General features: G+C 40.1%; 1 protein-coding gene across 1 annotated transcript in view; it reads right to left on the reverse strand.

Annotated features, from left to right (window-relative positions):
• Positions 1–10202, reverse strand: part of LOC127000304 (zwei Ig domain protein zig-8-like) — a 57449-nt gene extending 47247 nt beyond the window's left edge. The window contains exon 1 of the mRNA XM_050863862.1: positions 9144–10202. Coding sequence (XP_050719819.1) covers positions 9144–9168 — 25 coding nt within the window. The 5' untranslated portion in view covers positions 9169–10202. The remainder of the gene's footprint in view (positions 1–9143) is intronic.
• Positions 10203–19072: the final 8870 nt, after the last annotated feature.

The raw sequence follows: 19072 nt of genomic DNA on the forward strand, positions 1-19072 counted from the left end.
TTCTCTTCTCCTCCCTTTCCTAACAGTTAATTTACTATCTTCTCTCTTTCCATATCTCCCGTAATCTCCTTTCACTTGCTCCCTCTTTCTTACCTTCATTTCCTCTTCCTACCTTATCTACACGACTCTTTCTCCCTTCCTGTTTCCTTTCTTCGTTACGCCAATAAGCATTCCTTTTGTTTCCTCATATTCCCTTCTCAAGTCCGTATCTTTCTCTCTTCCTCATCGCATCTGATCTTTCCTCTCCTTCCTATCCCCTGTCCGGTTCCATTGACAACCTCCCCATTATCTTGCTCTCCCCTCTCCCTCTTTTTCTTCTTCCAGTCCTGTCCTTTCATTTTCCAGTTTGTCTCGCTGTCTACCTCTTGTTCTTTCCCCTCGTCCTTGCCCCTTCTACCTCCTCCTCGTCTTTTTTCTCCTTCTCTTCTCCTCCTTCATCCCTTCCTCGTTCTCTCCCTCGTCTTCCTTCCTCCTCCTCCTCTCATATTTTCAATTTTAATAAACAAAGCAAACGGTCCTGATAAACACACATGAACGAGGTCAGGTGGGACGGAAACTTAGTAATTGCTTCTCACATTTTTTTGCATGTCAGGTAAAAAGGCGAAGTGTTGGGTCCGATAGGTCGTGAGGGGGGAAAATGTCTACTGGTGTTGTGTATCTGCTTTATTTATTTGATAGAGAAGAGAAGAGAAAGAGAGAGAAATGGAGGATTATAAATAGAAAGGGATGATAATTAAAGAGGGAACGCGTTATGACAGAAATGAATATGATAAATTGCTTCCCTGTCGCCGTGTCTCGCTCCAATGTTCTCTCGTTATTGTTTTCTGATAAAGCTTGACGCGAGATTAACATTAACTCATATATGCAAGGAAGGGATGAGATGCTGATTGATAAACGTAACTAAATATAAACGAGGAAAAGAAAACCGTGTGTGTGTGAGTAAACAGGTACAGATAAACATTTTTTTTGGTGGTTCCTTTCTTTCCTGATCCCGTGTATACATTTTCTATATTCTCTTTCATCTTCTAATTCCCTTGTATATTTTTTTCGTTTTTTTTTTGTTACTGATTCCCGTGTTTATATACATTTTTTCAACATCTTTTACCAATACTTTCCTCTTCCCTTCTCTTCCCTTCTTCCTTTCCCCTTTATTTTTGTTATTCTCGATTCTGTTATTTATTTTTATTTTCTCGTTCTCTAGTCCTCTTTTTTCGTTTATACTTTCATCAGTGTTTTTTACTTATACTTTCCATTTCCCTTCATTTTCCTTCATTCTCTCGTTCTTATTCTCCGTTCTTTAATTTTTATTTCCTCTTTCGCTCATCAAGTTTTTTTTCTTTCGTTTACATAATTTTCAACGTCTTTTTACTTATACTTTCCGTTCGCCTTCTCATCCCTTCTCCCTCTCGTTCTTATTTTGTTACACTCGGTTCTTTTAGCTTTATTTCCTCTCTTGCTGGTCTTTTTTTCGTTTTCTTTCGTTTATATAATTTCCAACGTCTTTTTACTTATATTTTCCGCTCGCCTTCTCTTCCCTTCTTCCTCCTTTCGATCTTAGTTTGTTATGCTCGGTCTCTTTATTTTTGTTTCCTCTTCCTCTCTGGTCAATTTGTTTTTCTCTTTCTTTCGTTTATATTTTTCCAACGTCCTTTTACTTATACTTTCCGCTCGCCTTCTCATCCCTTCTTCCCCCTCTCGTTCTTATTTTGTTATCCTCGGGTCTTCTAGTTTTGTTTCCTCGTCCTCTCTGGCCATTTTTTTTCTCTTTCTTTCTTTTATATAGTTTTCATTGTCTTTTTATTTATACTTTCCGTTCGCCTTCTTATCCCTTCTTCCTCCTCTCGTCTTTATTTTGTTATCCTCGGTATCGTTGTTGTTTTTTTCCTCCCGTTGGCTGGTCAAGTTCTCACGTTTTCTTCTTCATTTCTGATTCCTGTGTTAATATTTTCTTCTTTTTCTTCCTTTCCTGATTCCCGTGTTGATTTTTCTTTGTTTTCTTTCCTTACAGACTCTTGTATTTTTATATTTTCTTGGTGTTATTTCGTCTCTGACTCCCCTGTTATTTTTTGTTTCGTTTTCTTTCAACATTATTTTATTTATACTTCCTCCTCCTCATCTCATCCCTTCTTCCTCTCCTCCTCATTTCGTTATACTCGTTTCTTTTATATCCATTTCCTCTTCCTCTCTGGTCGTTTTTTTCTTTTTCTTTTCGTTTTCTTTGTCTTTGGCGCCGCCCTTATTAGGTTACCTTGTTTTCTTTTACATCGTTCTCTTCGTCTTGCTTTTTAGTGTTTCCTTGTGTTGTAATAAGTCTTCTTTGTATTCACCCTTTGCTTTGCGTTGTTTCTCTCTCTTATTCCTTCTGTCATTCTTACGGTCTGGTTATCATTCTTAGTGTGCATACTATTGGTTAGTCTCTGTCTATCTATCTGTCTATCCTTCTGTCCATCTCTCTTTATCTATCTCTATTTCTTTTCTCTCTTTTGTTTTCTTTAATTATATCTTTCCCCTTTTTTGCGTGAATATCGTTAGTCGGTCTCTATCTCTGTCTTTATCTATCTTTCTTTTATTTAGTGTGTGTTTTCTTTCTTTTGCTTTCTTTAAATATTTCTCTTTCCCTTTTTTGCGTTGAAATCATGTCAGTCTCTATGTATAACTCTGTCTATCTGTCGTTTATTTATTGTTTTCTTTCTTTAGCTTTCTTTAACTATATATATTTCCTTTCTCTTTTTGTTTTCTGTGTGTGGGCGATGATCGATAGGACAGTGCGCAAGGGACGTGAAAAAATTAAGAACGAAAGTTAAGGTTTAATACGGGGAAGTTGCAGAGACCTGGACGGCGAGAGGAGGAACTGAAAATAGACTTCGGATTAAAACTGAAAGCCAAAAAAAACAAAGGAGAGAATAAAAATATGGCTTGGGATTAACACTAAAAACGAGAATAGCAAGGGAGACTAGTGGTCGACAAAGAGGAAAAAAAGATTGTAAAGAAAGAATGTTGAAAATGAAATAAAGAACGAGGAGAAAAGTTCGAAAGAAAAATTGTGCGAAAGTGAAAAATGGATAAAAATAATATGGAAAGGGAACCAGTAGTAAAGACGAAACAAAAAATATGACGAAATAAAAATAAAAAAGAAGTAACAAAGGCAGAAAAAAGACCATGAAAACAGAATCGAAACAAAGAAGATGACGAAAGAAAAAGAAAAAGAAGAGAAGTAACAAAGGCAGAAAAAGATCATGAAAATAAAATCGAAGCAAAAAATAATGAAAACAAAATAAAAATAAAAATAAAAGAAGTAACAAAGGCAGAAAAAGACCATGAAAACAGAATCGAAACAAAGAAGATGACGAAAGAAAAAGAAAAAGAAGAGAAGTAACAAAGGCAGAAAAGGATCATGAAAATAAAATCGAAGCAAAAATAATGAAAACAAAATAACAATAAAAATAAAAGAAGTAACAAAGGCAGAAAAAGACCATGAAAATAAAATCGAAGCAGAAAAATAATGAAAACGAAGAGGAAATTAAACATAAAGCGTTAAATTAGTAAAACGGGAAAGGGAGATTAGGAGTAAAGAAGAAAAGGAAGTAGAAGAAATCAAAAAAATAAAAAGAAAGTAAAGAAAAACACAAAAAAATAGAACTGACCCCCCCAAAAAAAATAAAAGTGAAAAAATATGAAAAAGAAAACTAGAAAAAACGAAAGGAATCCAGGACCATATAGGTAGAACAGAGACCTCGGGACATACATGGGCGGGCCTGAAATACTGTGGGGCGATGATTTTTGAGTCAGACAACGCAATTCTGAAGTTCCACAACAGCCAAGAGGAAGAAAGTGTATGCGGGGAAAGGAGGAGGAGGAGGAGCAGGAGGAGGAGGAGGAGGGGAGGATCATAAGGAAGGGAAGCAGGACAAAGAAGAGGATGATAAGAAAGAGAAGTTAAAGAAGCAGAAAGAATAACAAGAGGAAAAAAAATAAAAAGAGAGAAAACATGATATGAAAGAGAAGTTAGAGAAGACAAAGGAAGAGGAGGAAGAGGAAAACGAAAAATAAGAAGAGAAAAGAGGAAAAGAAATAGAAGTTAGAGAGAGAAAAGGAAAAGCAGGAAAGAGTGAGAAAAAGAAACAGAGAAGGAAAAAAGGAAAACCAGGAGGAGGAAAAATAAGGAGAAGAGAAAAAAAAGAAAAGAAATAGAAGTTAGAGAAGGAAAAGGAAGAGCAAGAAAGAAAGAAAAAAAGGAACAGAGAAGGAAAAAGGAAAACCAGGAGGAGGAAAAAGAAGGAAAATTATAAGAAGGAAGAAGAAAGAAAGAAGACGATGAAAGCCATTTTGCGGAAGTTGAAATAATCCTGATGTAAGGTCGGCCGATATTAATGCGCTTATGAACTTAGTTGGTAATGCAGGAAAGTTACGTGGAGGAAGCCCGCAGAACAAGTATTATCCTTATATAATTATCATCAATAGTAGTAGTAGTAGTAGTAGTAGTAGTAGTAGTAGTAATCGTAGGAGGAGATAGAAGGACTACGAGGACGAGGAGGAAAAGTAGTAGTAGTAGTAGAAGTAGTAATAGTAGTAGTAGTAGTAGTAGTAGTAGTAGTAGTAGTAGTAGTAGTAGTATCATTACCATTATCATTATCTTTTTTGTGATGTTATTGCTGCCTATAACATAATACAACAACTAGTCAGACAGTCACGTCAACACACAGAGAAACTAATCATGCAGAGTCAACTAACACACACATCCAGGAACTTGTGGGTGGAGGTCTTGCTTGTGTTTCCACGACTCCCAACTAGACGAAAATGAGACGCCATCACCTCGGTATGCATGACTAGCTGTCCCTCGTGAGTAATTGTTCTTGATGCACCCAAGCTTTCTCAGGTAACACATTAAGTTAGCCAGGTGAGGGGAAGAACATACTAACAGGAGTCGTTTTAGGGACATACCAAGAACGGGAATTCGTGAGTGAGTCTGAAGGGGGGAAAGATGAAGAGGGAAGTGAAGTTTGTAAATGGGAGAAGATGGGAGGAGGAGAGAAGACATTTGACGAACACTACAATACATGCTAACCAGAGTCGAAGTGAGCCCATGCTAAGTACAGGAATTCATGAGTGAGTCTGAAGGGGGGAAAGATGAAGAGGGAAGTGAAGTTTGTGTAAGGGAGAAGAAGATGGGAGGAGAAGAGAGGGCTGTTGAGGTAAACTACTACAGACTAACATGGGTCTCTGAGTCCATGCTGGGTACAGGAATTCATGAGTGAGGCTGAAGGGGGGAAAGATCAAGACCGAAGAAGTAAAGTTTATATGAGGGGGAAGGGAAAATAGAGGAATGTCTTTGCAGGGTTCAAGGAGAGAGAAGGTAGTTGAGGAATTCGAATATTCTTGAGAGAAGGAGCAAAAATTCTAAAGCGTGGAGGGAAAGAATGGGTAATGCGATGGATAAAGGTAAATTAATTAAGGAGGATGAAGGGCGAGAGGTGAGCTTAAGGAGAGAACGGTAAAGGAGAGTGGGAAGGGAGAGTGAAGGGAGGAGAATGTAAATAAATGAAAAGGAAACCAAGATCATTTAATCCGAAGAAGAATACGTGAATAAAGAAAGTGATGCAAGGGTAAAGATAAAATAAAGGAAAACAAGAAAGAAAGAAAATAAGGAGAAAACGGTAAAGAAGAATGGGAAGGGAGAGTGAAGGAAGGGGAATGAAAAATAAATGAAAGGGAAACCTGGAAAATTTAGTCTGAAGAAGAACACGTGAATAAGGGAAGGGCTGCAAAGGTAAAGATAAAATAAATGAAAACAAGAAAGAAAGAAAATAAGGAGAAAACGGTAAAGGAAAGTGGGAAGGGAAAGTGAAGGGAGGAGAATGCAAGATAAGTGAAAGGGAAACTATAAAAAAAATTAGTCTGAAGAATAAGTGTATAAGGGAGGGCTTGGAGGGTGAAGATAAAAGAAAGCAGAACAAGAGAGAGAAAAAAATAACAGCAAAAATGAGAAATGCGGACAGAACAAAGAGGAGGAAAGAGGAAAAAAGGAATGTGTGATAAAGAATAATATACGCAAGGAGAATGAAAGGAATCAGGACATAGCATAGAAAAAGATGAAGCAAGGAGGAGGAGGAGGAGGAGGGGGAGGTGGAAGGGATTGAAGGGAAAGAAAGACGGAAACGAAAGAAAACGGGAGATAAGAAGAGAGGAAGAGGCGTGGAAGCGTAGAAAAGAGGAATAAAAACGAGAGGAGGGTGATAAACTTAGCTAAAGGAGATTGGGAACGGAAGGGAAGGGGATGAGAGGGATAACAAAAATGGATAAGCGAAACGTTGTGAAGAGGATTAGGATAACAGAGGAGGGTTGATGTAGATTTTCGCCTTTTATTTTTTTTCCATTTATCTCTTTCTCTTCTCCTCCATTTCTCCTTCTCCCTCTTCCTTCTTTCCTCTCTTTCCCCTTCTATTCCTCTCACCTCTGTCTTCAAAAAAAGGAAAGGGTAGATGTAGATGTCTCCCCTTTTCATTTCTTTTCTTTTCTTTCTCTCATCGTTCTCTCTCTCTCTCTCTCTCTCTCTCTCTCTCTCTCTCTCTCTCTCTCTCTCTCTCTCTCTCTCTCTCTCTCTCTCTCTCTCTCTCTCTCTCTCTCTCTCTCTCTCTCTCTCTCTCTCTCTCTCTCTCTCTCTCTCTCTCTCTCTCTCTCTCTCTCTCTCTCTCTCTCTCTCTCTCTCTCTCTCTCTCTCTCTCTCTCTCTCTCTCTCTTTCTCTCTCTCTCTCTCTCTCTCTCTCCTCTCTCTCTCTCTCTTTCCTCTCCCTCTCTCACCAGAAACCATCACTCCTTCCTTCCTTCCATCCTTTCCAGGCGACAGGAGGAGTGGAAATCAGGAAAAAACAAAAACAAAGGGGAGTAGGGAACCGGATGAGGATAAGAACAGGGTCGGTAGATGTAGGTAATGTCATTAGATGGCTTAGATACAGGCTCAAGGACGGTCTTTGTGTGTCGGAAGGCTTTGGATAAGGATTTGAGGCAGATATTACCCCCGAGATGGGAAGGCTTAGGCAGGCTGGGGCCGTTTAAGGGTGAGGGGCGTGGAGGAGTGTTACAGAGAGTATAAGAGGTTAAGTTTTAGGCGTTTCCGGAATTTTAACGAGGAAATTAATGTCTTCTAACTTTGCTGCTAAGGAGATTCGATTACGAGATGAAAAAAGTAGTGATATATCTCTGCCATTCCGTTCACAGGATATAACACAAGACGAATACCAAAGGGTTATGACTAGATCCAAGAGTGTGTATACATTGTTGTTTTCAATGACATAGAACAACTACACGCGTAAAATAAACAGGGATTAGTAAGAAGAACAGCACGTTACGCAGAAGAAGAAAGGGTTCTTGGTGAAAGTCTTTGGGCTAAAACAGTCAGAAAATACAGTTTTACATCGATTTTGTTGTTGTTGTTGTAGTTGTAATAATTGTAGTAGTAGAATTAGTTGTTAATGATCATCCGCCTACACATTATGAATAAAGTTATTGTCATTATTGCCTTTTGTTATTGTATTATTTCATGTTCAAAAGTAATAGTAATGATAACAGTAATGATAATGTTAATAATAACTATAATGATAATAATAATAATAATAATAATAATAATAATAATAATAATAATAATAATAATAATAATAATAATAATAATAATAATAATAATAATAATAATGATAATAAATAATAATAACGACAATAATAATAGTCATAATAAAAATATTTTTTGGTATGCGGTAATAACATTGTGATATTGATAGCATATGTATTACTGATATATTATTATTGTTTAGTGTATTAACTATTGCTTCATCCCAGGCAACTCCAGCCGCCACCACCGCACCCACCAACACCATAGTTTTTTTTTTTTTTTTCTTCAACTATTTCCATCCTTCGTTTCCACCCTCCCTTCCTCCTACCACTTTCATCTTCCCCCCCTCCTCCTCCTCCTCCTCCTCCTCCTCCTCCTCCTCCTCCCCCTCCTCCTCCTCCCCCGCTTTGAGACATGGCTTACAAAAATTAAATAATTAGCCCATTCTGCCTGTCACGCGTGGCACTTCAGCTGCTGTCATCGCGGGTTTATTATTCAGGCTTTTTTTTTTCGTCGGCGCCGCGGCCCGAGGCGTGGAGGCGGGTTCCTCGCGGGGGCCGCCTCGGCTGAATATTTTTTTTAGGGGTGAAAACTCAACAAATCCATTTCACGGAGCGGGATGGATTCTTGCATGAGGATTTGTTATTACGTTTTCAATTTTCGCGGCGTAAAAACACGGTATTGTTTGAGGAAGAAAAGTTATTTTTTATATAGGCAAACTGCGTGAATAGTTTTTTTAATAGTTTTAGATAGGAGACGTGCCAAAGATGTGAAGGGAACCAATCAAAGCGAAGGTTCCTCTCGCTATCCTAACACGTCAGGACATGTTCGAACGTATCCAAACCTGCCTATCATAACGTTATCTTAACCTTCCAAAATACAGGAAAATACCTGTTTAAGATATAAATAAAAATCCACTTCAGTCTGACACACATAAGACTAACGTTGGTCAAGGTGCTGGATACGTTCTAAGCCCCGGAAGTAATACCTTGATACCATGTTCTAATGTATACAAATTCATCCGGTCATAACATCATCTCCACCTACCAATAGTATGGAAGAATGCAACCTAATCTACCACAGTCTGACACACCCACGACTAACGCTCATGTGGGTGCTGTAGACACTCCACCCCAGGAAGTAACACATTGATGACACTCCCCGGAGGCTGAGTCACGTGCAGGGAAGACTAAGGTGAAGGTCGTCGACGTAACGAGAAACTCCGCACAGGTTTTCGATAATTGCCGCACATCGGGATAAGTAGCGGAATATTGAGACGAAGAGGAGGAAGCCGCCGCGCCGAGGGTTGCAGCCAGTCAATAAGCAAATCCCTGGAACCCGAGGAAATAATGTCTGGACCCAACGATGATTTCAGGTGAGACTCGTTGGACGTCTACCCTGATCCCTTATAGATTATCGGAAAGGCATTAACCCCGGACGATCCCATTAATCCGCTCATGATTCCAGCCTTTCCTGCACTGAGGGACTTATAAAAAAGGATTGTGAGGGAAGAGGGTGAGAGGAGGAAGCCATTACTCACCTATAACGCAGAGGGAGAGAAGCATTATGGTATTGTCGCGATGGGTAATGAGTCAGGTATTGATTCCCACCCGATACCTCCTGCCTCCTCCTCCTCGACCCCCGGCAGCCTCCGAGGTCAGTGCCCAGATGTCCTCAGGGTCAAGGCAGTGTCCGAGCACGTGGCACCCCGGCGGGACTCACATTCATGCGGCACTGTGTTAGAAAATACTCAAAAGTCGATGTTTGTCCTCGTCTTTGGCTGTCATGTGGCTGCTCCGCCTAATTCATCTTCAGCCATGGAGTCAAGGGAAGCATATCACGGTCTGTTTCTTATCTCGGAAGCATCATCGTTAGTGGCAATCCAGTCTATCTTCGTTCATTGTTATCGTGATGGAATGCCGGTGAAGGTGAGGCAGAGGTGATGTCTGTGGCTCCCAAAGACACACACTTTTGGTTCCCGTTCTGCCTCAGCCTGTCATGGCCCACAGACGCCCACCACGAACCAGCAAACAAGGACCATGGAGGCGTGAAGTCCCCTTTCTATAGTTCACTCAAGTTTTCCAGCGTCAAAACTTATCAATCATATCTAGTGACAGCTACACAAACGGGTCCATCACACACACACACCGAAAAGAACTCCGGGAACTGTTACTTATGCACTGGTAATGTTTTGGGCACATCTCGAGACAACCATCGTGCCAGAACGAACGATATCTCTCTCTGGCCGGGCATGAGGTGCGGCGAGACGGACGTGACTGCGTGCTGAGGTCGGTAAGAGACGCTCGCAAGTACACCCTCCCTCCACGCCTGCCGGAGCCACACTGCCTCTGACCTGCCCACTCAGCGCCTCGCCTCGCCTCCCTGTGCCTAGCTCGCCCCGACGGTCCGCCTCCCGTCTCGCCGTCCGCCCCGACCCAGCCTCTGCCTATGAGCTCGGTTGTTACACTTGGTTGGGTCTACATTCAATCAGTACTGGAAGTTAGTGTTGTAATGGGTTTTTAGCTCTCTTTCGTCTTTTTATTTTATTTTTTTCAGTGATACACGCACGCACCCACGCACTCACCCCCTCTCTCCCTTTATCTCTCTGTTTCTCACTTTGTCTCACTTTCTCTCTCTTTTTCTTTTGTTTTTTTCTTTGATTCACACACTCACTCACGCAATCTCCCCCCCAACTTTTTTTTTCTCTTTTTCTCTTTTCTCTCTCTCTCTCTCTCTCTCTCTCTCTCTCTCTCTCTCTCTCTCTCTCTCTCTCTCTATTCCACTTTCCTCCCCTCTTTTCCTTGTCCTAAATCCTTCCTCCCCTTCGCTTCTCTCTTCCTCCCTCGTCACCCACACCTCATTCGTCTCACGGGGGCTGCCTCTCCGTCTCTCATTTTTTGTGCTCTCCTCTTGTCACTCAGCGAAGGGGAACTCACTCATAAATCGCAATCATAGACAGGGCAGAGATGACCCATTATATATATTTTTTCCCTCCGCTCACCCTCACAGCCACCGCGCGTCGTAAAAAAGGGCGGTGTCGTAATAGGTAGGAGGGAAAAATAAAGTGATAGAGGAGTGTGTGTGTGTGTGTTTGTGTGTATGTGTATGTGTGTGTGTGTTTGTTGTCAAGGTCATCAGAATCGTCGGGAAATAATTGTGAAGGTATGTGTGTTTCCGCGACGGTGAAGCGAGTCAAAGGAGCCAACGTGAGAGAGAGAGAGAGAAGGTCGAGAGAGGAAGCGAGTGAATTTTGTGATGTAAAGTGCGTCTGAGGTTTGTGATTTGTGGCTGGACGCGGCGGAAGTTGGTGATGGATGTGGTGCGGCGTGAAATACTTTACGATGACTGATGGGGAAGGTTAACAGGGAAAAATGAATGGGCGCCAGAAGCTGGAAATTTAGCTCTTTGTTTTATTCCCATACGAAGGTCACGTGTAGCTCAGTGTCTCCCTCACCCGCGTTACTAGATATTACTTTTAATCGTGTCGTGTACTTGTGTGATGTATTAAAGAGCTAGACTATCATATTAAGTCAAAGATAAGTGTCTTTCCATTCTCATACCAAGGCCATAATATGTAGTTCACTGTCGCATTCACCAGTGTTATTAGTTATATATTAGTTTTAGTTTTTGCCGTGTACTTGTATGATGTATTAGAGAGTTAGATTATGATAATAAGTAAAAAATAGGTATTCTTTATTTCCATACCAAGGTCATAATGTAGTTCAGTATCGCATTTTCGAGTGTTGCCAGAAATTAGTTTTAGTATTGCCTTGTACGTGTGTGATGTATTCGAGAGCTAGATTATGACATTAAGTAAAAAAAAATGGTATATCGATTTGGCCAAAGCAATGTATAGTTCAGTGTGGCATTTAGGAGTAGAAGGTTAAGTTGGGAGCATTATTTTTTTTACAGCAAAGGAGGCAGCACAAGGGCACAAAAAAAGGAAACAATAATAAAAAAAGCCCGCTACTCGCTGCTCCTGTAAAGAATCCGAAGAGGTGGCCGAAAGAGGGGTCAATTACGCCACAGCTGCCCGTGACGGCGGTGTGCATCTCCGTCCCTTTGAGCTACCAGTTACATATTAGTTTCAGTGTTGTGTACTTCTGTTATAAATTAGACAGATAAACTATGATATGACGTAAAGAAAAAAAAGTGTCCTTTCCACGAACGCTGATGTTATATACTTTACGAACTTTCCAGGAGCAAAATAAGTTACCCACGACAACCAACATTCACTTTGTTAACATAAAAAAAAAAAAGAAAGGCATCAAATTATCTTCCTCAACTTCCCTAGCCAGTTGTTTGGATATCAACTGATCCTTTATTGCTTTCTTTTTTTTTACGCCCTTGCACTGTCTCCTCTGCTGTAAAAAAAAAAAAAAACTATTCATCCAAGACACTCTCAAAACACTCCAAGGTTTATGCTGACGAAGACCTGACCTACGCTGCCCTTGCCTGCCTCACGGCCCTGGCTTTGCGTCTCTGGCCGTAATTCCAAGCGTGCATCTTTCCTGGAAGTGGCGGTGCGGAGCTGACGCCATCTGGGTGTCTGGCAGCCGCTCTTCCTGCTTGTCTTCCTCCTTTTTGCCTCGTTGTTTACCTTCCTTTCCTTTCTCTCTGACGGAAAGAAAGTAAGGAAGGAGCCGCGTCACACTCCCCGTTTTGTTTATTGTTTTGATTTCTCTGTTGTTTGTTGTTTACGACTTTGTACAATATATTCTTCTGTCGATTTGGCGTTATTCATTTCGTTGAGAGAGAAACTGAGAGATAGAGAAAGAAATAGATAGAGGCACGTTGATGGATATATAGACTTTCCTAAAATATCAAACCTCGCCAAGGAAGCTCTTGAGTGCTAGACAAGTATTATGTTTCAAAGTCAGAGATTAAGGAAGAGAAAAAGAAAAAAATGTGTTTCTTTCCTCTTGAGCCTCAGATATAAGAACATAGGAGTCTGCAAGAGGCCGATAGGCCTGTACAAGGCAGCTCCTTTGAACCTAAGCTCCCGTGTAGCTCCCGTGTATCTAACCCCACCTAATATCGCTGTCCATGAATTTATCCAATCTATTTTTGAATGTGAAAATTGTATTGGCACTCACCACGTGACTGCTAAGCCTATTCCACTCATCCACCACCCTGTTAGTAAACCAATTTTTGCCTATGTCCCTGTTGAATCTGAATTTATCCAGTTTAAACCCACTACTTCGTATCCTACCCGGTTCTCTTACCAACAAAACCTTATGAATATCTCCCTTATTAAAGCCTTTCATCCATTTATAAACCTCGATCATGTCTCCACGCTCCCTTCGCCTTTCTAGAGAATGCAAGTTTAACTGTTTGAGTCTTTCCTCGTATGGCAAGTTTCTCAACCCCTGAATCATCTTAGTCATCCTCCTCTGCACCGATTCTAACATTTTGATATCCATTCTATAGTAAGGTGACCAGAACTGAACCGCATAGTCAAGATGAGGTCTAACTAATGCTAAATATAGTTTGAGGAAGACTTCGGCGCTTCTGTTGCTTACGCTCCTTGAAATAAATCCCAGTACCCTATTAGCTCGATTTCTAGCTTGAATGCATTGTGCCCTTGGACGGAGATCAGAGCTCACTAAGACCCCTAAATCCCTCTCTCACCCAGACCTGCTTCGGGGAGTGTCATTTAAGCAATAGTTATGAGAAGGGTTGTTCCTACCTACACTCAGAATACTGCACTTCCCTACATTGAACTCCATCTGCCATTTATCCGCCCGGTCATACAATCTGTTTAGTTCACCCTGGAGAATACTAGCGTCCTGATCCGACTCCATTACTCTACCGATCTTGGTATCATCTGCAAACTTACTAACATCACTACTAATTCCTGTATCTAAGTCATTGATATAAATAATAAACAGAAGTGGACCTAATACCGAGCCTTGTGGGACCCCACTCGTGACACATCCCCAGTCAGATCTTTTACCATTGATTTGCACTCTTTGCTTCCTATTGCTAAGCCACGCCTTGACCCAGTTCAAAACTTTACCCTCTACTCCGTGAGCCTGTAATTTAAGCAACAGTCGTTGGTGAGGAACTTTGTCGTAGGAGATTCAATATTAACGTTTCAGCAGATTCTTCCTGGTTAAGAATACCGATTGAATGAGAAAATTTTGGTTTGATAATATTGTAAGGAGATGTAACTATTATCTGTATTATGATCATGGATGCTTATATATATATATATATATATATATATATATATATATATATATATATATATATATATATATATATATATATATATATATATATATATATATATATATATATATATATATATATATATATATATATATATATATATATATATATATATATATATATATATATATATATATATATATATATATATATATATATATATATATATATATATATATATATATATATATATATATATATATATATATATATCCCTTTCTTTCTTTTCTTTTTCATTTTGGTATTATTATGGGAGGTAACTATTTTCTATACTGTAATCCTCAGTCTTCATCTCCTCCTGTTTCTTTTCATTAGTTTCTTCGTTTGATGCTTTGAGATGATCTTATGAAGCAACTTTTGAATATTGTAATCATAAATCCTTATCCCTTCCCGTTTCTTCTCGTCGCAGACTGTCTTTGTGTCTTCGTCTAATGTTTGCCTTCAGCATCATTTCTTTCATCATTTTCTTGCAGGCTCGTCCTCGTTTGTCATCGTTTTTTTCTTGCTCTTTTTCGCCCCCTCGTCCTCCCTCTCCCTCCCTCCCGCCGCCCTCGCTGTCTCCGGGGCGAGCTAACTCTTTTTAATCTAAAGCTCAAATGTTATTTAATTCTTCATGTCAAAGGCTCCAGTGTTGATATTGTAAATTAATTCTCTATGCAATTTTTTAATCAAACGTTCTGTTCCCTCCTTGCTTCTGAACATTGCCCTTCGCTGAACTGAATTATTTGATTTCGATATTTGTGCTTGATTTGTTAAATAAACTTATTCTTTTATTGTTGATTTTTATTTCCTCTCTCTCTCTTTTCCTTTCTTCATTTTTTTTATCTTCAACCAATCCCTTCCTTCCTTCCTTCCTCTTCTCATTTTTTTCTTTTCCTCAACATATTATATTTTTCCTCTCACCATTCATCTTTATTTCTGCCACTCATCCTATTTCAGCTTCCTTCTCTGTTTTTCTCATTTTCTTTACCTCTCTCCCTCTCCCCGCCGTTCTCATTTCCCCTGTCTCTCTCCTTTCTCTTCCCTGTCTGTTCCCTGGACCTTCTTTCCTCCTCGGCATCTCTTTCTTTACCGCCTCGTCCTTCTCTTCCTCCTCTTCTCTTTTTTCTCTGTCTCGCCTCTTCCTCCCTTTCTCTAATCTCTGTTCTTCCTTGACTTCTTTCTGTTTCCTCTCTCTGTCCGTGTCTTGTGCTGCATTCTCTCTTTTTTTTCTTTCTCTCTCTCATTCCATCGCTGGTTTCTCCTTTTCGTTTTCTTTTGTTTTCGTTCCTTCCTTCTTCTCTTTCTCTGTTTCCTGTTCTTTTTTTTTGTTTTCTCCCTTGCTGGGTTGTTCCTTACCTCGAAGTTTTCTTGTTTTCCTTTTTCATTTCTCTAGTTTTTTTGCTTCTTTTTCTTTCCAGTTTTGTAGTTTCATTTTTTGGTATTTTTTTTCCTTTTTCTTCTCAATATTTTCTCACCTCTTTCCTTTTGTGATTTTATTTTTTCTGTAGTTTTCATTTATTCATTTCTCACTTTCAATGCTTTTTTTTCTTCGCCATGTGCCAGTTCTTCTTTTTCTTCTCTCTCCTCGTCTTTGTAATGTCGCAAGTCCTGTGTTTCTGTTCTAGTTGCATTCCTTCCATTCTTTCTTTTGGCTGAGATTTCTAGCTAATCTTCTCGCCTCATGCATTACCAAGTTGGTTTTATACTTCGTTCTTAGTCTTATTTTCTTCCGTTCCTTATCTTCTTTGACACCACATTTGTCTTTCTTTCTTCATCATATCTATTATTACATTTACGAGTTCTTGGGTTCTTAATCATCTCGTCCTAATTCTCCCATCGCTAATCTGCTATCCTTTCCCCTTATCATTTTATAATGGGTCCTTGGTCCTATCTTTTTCCTTTCTTCATCCTCCTGTTGCTAGTCTCTTTTCCTTGCCTGTTAATAACTATCCTCACGAGTCATTAGACCTATCTTCTAATTCCTTTTCTCGTCTTCCTGTCGCTAGTCTCCAACGTCCCACAGGTATTACTAGAAAGTCAACGTTAAGGTTCAGTTCTTCTTCATCTAATTCCTTATCGTCTTTCCTGCATCTTAATATATGTCCTAACATAAGCGAATTCTTGTCCTTATACTCTACTTCTCTTCCTTATTCTCCTTTCGCTATTCTCCTAAAGTTCTACAGATATTAGCGGCAAGACAGGTTAAGGTTGATTTCAGCTTCATAATTCCTGTTTCCATTGTGTTGTCAGGGGATTAAATGACCCTCAAGGCGTAAAGGTCAAAAGTTAAAGTCCTAGGTAGTGCCACGAAGGAGGATGGAATCGTGGCTCTCGTTCTCGTCCGTTGTAAAGCTGAAGGTTATCCGAGAGGCTCACGAAGATTGATTTGACCTCGCGTTTATTTACAGCAATTTAGATGCTTAAAGTGGAGGATCTGGCGGCCTTGCGGTGAGATTCTTTAGCTGGTGGTGGTGATGGTAGTGGTGGTCGTGGTGGTGGTGGTGGTGGTGGTGGTGGTGATGATAGTGGTGGTAGTGGTGGTGGTGGTGAGATTGGTGGTAACTTTGTTCTTCCTCCTCTGAGCTTCTTTTGGATTCTTCTTATCTTCAAGCTTACTACAAACACACACACACACACACACACACACACACACACACACACACACACACACTCGGGACCCACTTACCTATGCATGAGAGGATTAGAGACACACACTACTATCTTCATCTCCACTCATTTTTCCCTCCTCTCCTCTCCTCTTCCTCCTCATCTCCCTCATTTATCACGCTTCTCACCCGTCCCCTCATTTTTCCTCCTTGTCTCCGTCTTATGCCCCACCTTCCTCCTTTCCCCCCTTCACTCTTTTTCCTCTCTGCTAATCCTAACACAGCAGTAGCATCTTGCCTTTATCTGCTGAAAATATCTCTCTCATTCAGTCAGTTTGTTGTCAACGAGGAAGTGGTCTGAGAAGGATTTAGAGGAGAGAGGAACCGTTGATACAAGACGATGATAAGGTGGAAGAGGAAAAGAAAAGTAAAGGAAGGAGGAGGAGGAGGAGGAGGAGAGAAGAGAAGGTGAGAGAGTAGAAATAAAACAAGCTGCAAGGAAGCAATGAGAAAGAGAAGAACGAGAAGTAAGACCTAGGAATTCGTAGAGGTCGAATGTCTTTTTGGTTAATAATAAAACCCAAATTTAAGTAACAATAGAGGGACAATATGCTAAGAGAGGTAACAGGACAAGAGAATAGACGTTTAGGGGATGAGTGACGACAGTAACGAGGAACTCACACCTCTCCGTCACGTTTTGCAAGCCATATAAGTCTGAGATGAGATACTTCAAAATCTGATCCTTTCGTGAAGAGATTCGACTATTCACTAATTCTCTCTTTTACTAATCGAATCAAATGTGTCTCTAAAACTTTGTACTGGAGGAAACTATGTTCATTACACTGGCCAACCTTTAAACCTGCAAGAATCGTTTCAATATCACTTAGAATCTCTTTGTAAAGGGAAACTAAGCTACTTACACCGCTCTCTTTTTTAATCCGTCAACGAAACTGTACATTTAAACCAAGACAGGAGTGACACACGTTTACTACAATCAAGTTAGTATTAAAAGAACCTTACCTGAGGCCTCCCACGCTCACAAACGGGGACATTAAGTGGGAATCTCATTAGCAACGCAGACTCCTCCGGGCTAACTTTACGGCCGAGTCTTGGGGTGTAAAAAAAAAAAAAGGGCCCGAAACTTATCCATAACATTTTCCGAGCGCTTAGTGCCTTAACGAAGCCTAAATGAATGGTAATGACGCCCGCTGATAAAGACGGAGGGGGGGGGGGTAAGCTTCTGGGGTAATTTACTTTTTAGCTTTGTCCTTCTCAACTTTGTACCCTCTTATAATAATGATAATAATGATGAAAAGTAACTGATAATAGAAACATGACTAAGAATATGAAAAATGATAACAAAGCGTAAAAAGGAAGAAGGAATATAAGAAAGACGAAGCTGGTGACGAAGAAGAAGAAGAACGAGAAGGATAACAAAAACAAAAAACAAGAACAAGAGCAAGGGGAAAAAGAACAAGTAAAGGACAAAAACTGAACAGGAATGCTAACAAGAACAAGAATATGAACAAGAACAACAAAAACAAGAGCATGAAGAACAAGAACAAAATCAGCAACACGAAGAACAACCAAGAGAACAAAAACAAAACAAATAAAAAGAAAATTAGGAAAACATGATTAATACCGGTAATGACAGGAAGAAAACAACACTAACTAACACACCAAAGCCACTCTTACCATAACAAAACGCAACAACAAACGTAATACTCCCTCCGCAGAAACGCATGACCTCCTTCATCAGCACCAACCTTATGTTCACCGTGCTTCTAGTTACCCTGAGTGCGTGCTTTGTTAACCTTTACTTTTTCCCTCTGTCTCTGCCTCTGATGTTGATGTTACTGGCGCCGAGGTTCTTGAATCAGCCGGAATGCAAGACGTTTTTTGACCCCGTGCTATAGCAGGCAAAGCGCGCGAGGACTTACCAAGGAGTTCTGTTTCTCTTTGCGGCATAAAGCAAATTGTCTCATGGTGGTTAACTTGTACAGAGACGAGTTAAGTGTTTTTGTTTTGGCTGGGGACTTAGAAGTGATTGTTTTGTCGGTTCTCTACTTTTCTCAGAGCCAGGAGTTCTGTTCTTCCTTGGCACTGTTAAAGCCGTCTCGTGGTGGTTAACTTATACAGAGACGCGTGAGTTAGTGTTTTAGCTCGTTTAGGGGCTTAGAAGTGATTTTTTTTAGCATGTGTTCACGTTTCTTCAGTTGGGGCAGAGCGTGGGAGGAGTTACCAGAGAGTTCTGTTCTTCTTTGGGACTGTTGAAGCGGTCTCGTGGTTAGTTATCTTGTATAGAGACGCGTGAGTTTGGGTTTTAGATCGTTTTGAGGGTTTGGAAGTGAATTTTTGAGCATGTATTCACGTTTCTTCAGTTGGGGCAGAGCGTGACAGGACTTATCAAGGAGTTTTGTTCTTCTTTGGGACTGTTAAAGCCGTATCGTGTTGGTTATCTTGTATAGAGACGCGTGAAATAGTTTTTAGTATTTTAATTCGTTTACGTGATTGGTAGTGAGTTTTTTTTTTTAGTTAGGGCAGAGCGTGAGAGGACTTACCAGGGAGTTTTGTTCTTCCTTGGGACTGTTAAAGCCGTCTCGTGGTAGTTATCTTGTATAGAGACGCGTGAATCAGTGTTTTAACT

Source organism: Eriocheir sinensis, chromosome 18 (assembly GCF_024679095.1).
Source record: "Eriocheir sinensis breed Jianghai 21 chromosome 18, ASM2467909v1, whole genome shotgun sequence".
Lineage (NCBI taxonomy): Eukaryota > Metazoa > Arthropoda > Malacostraca > Decapoda > Varunidae > Eriocheir > Eriocheir sinensis.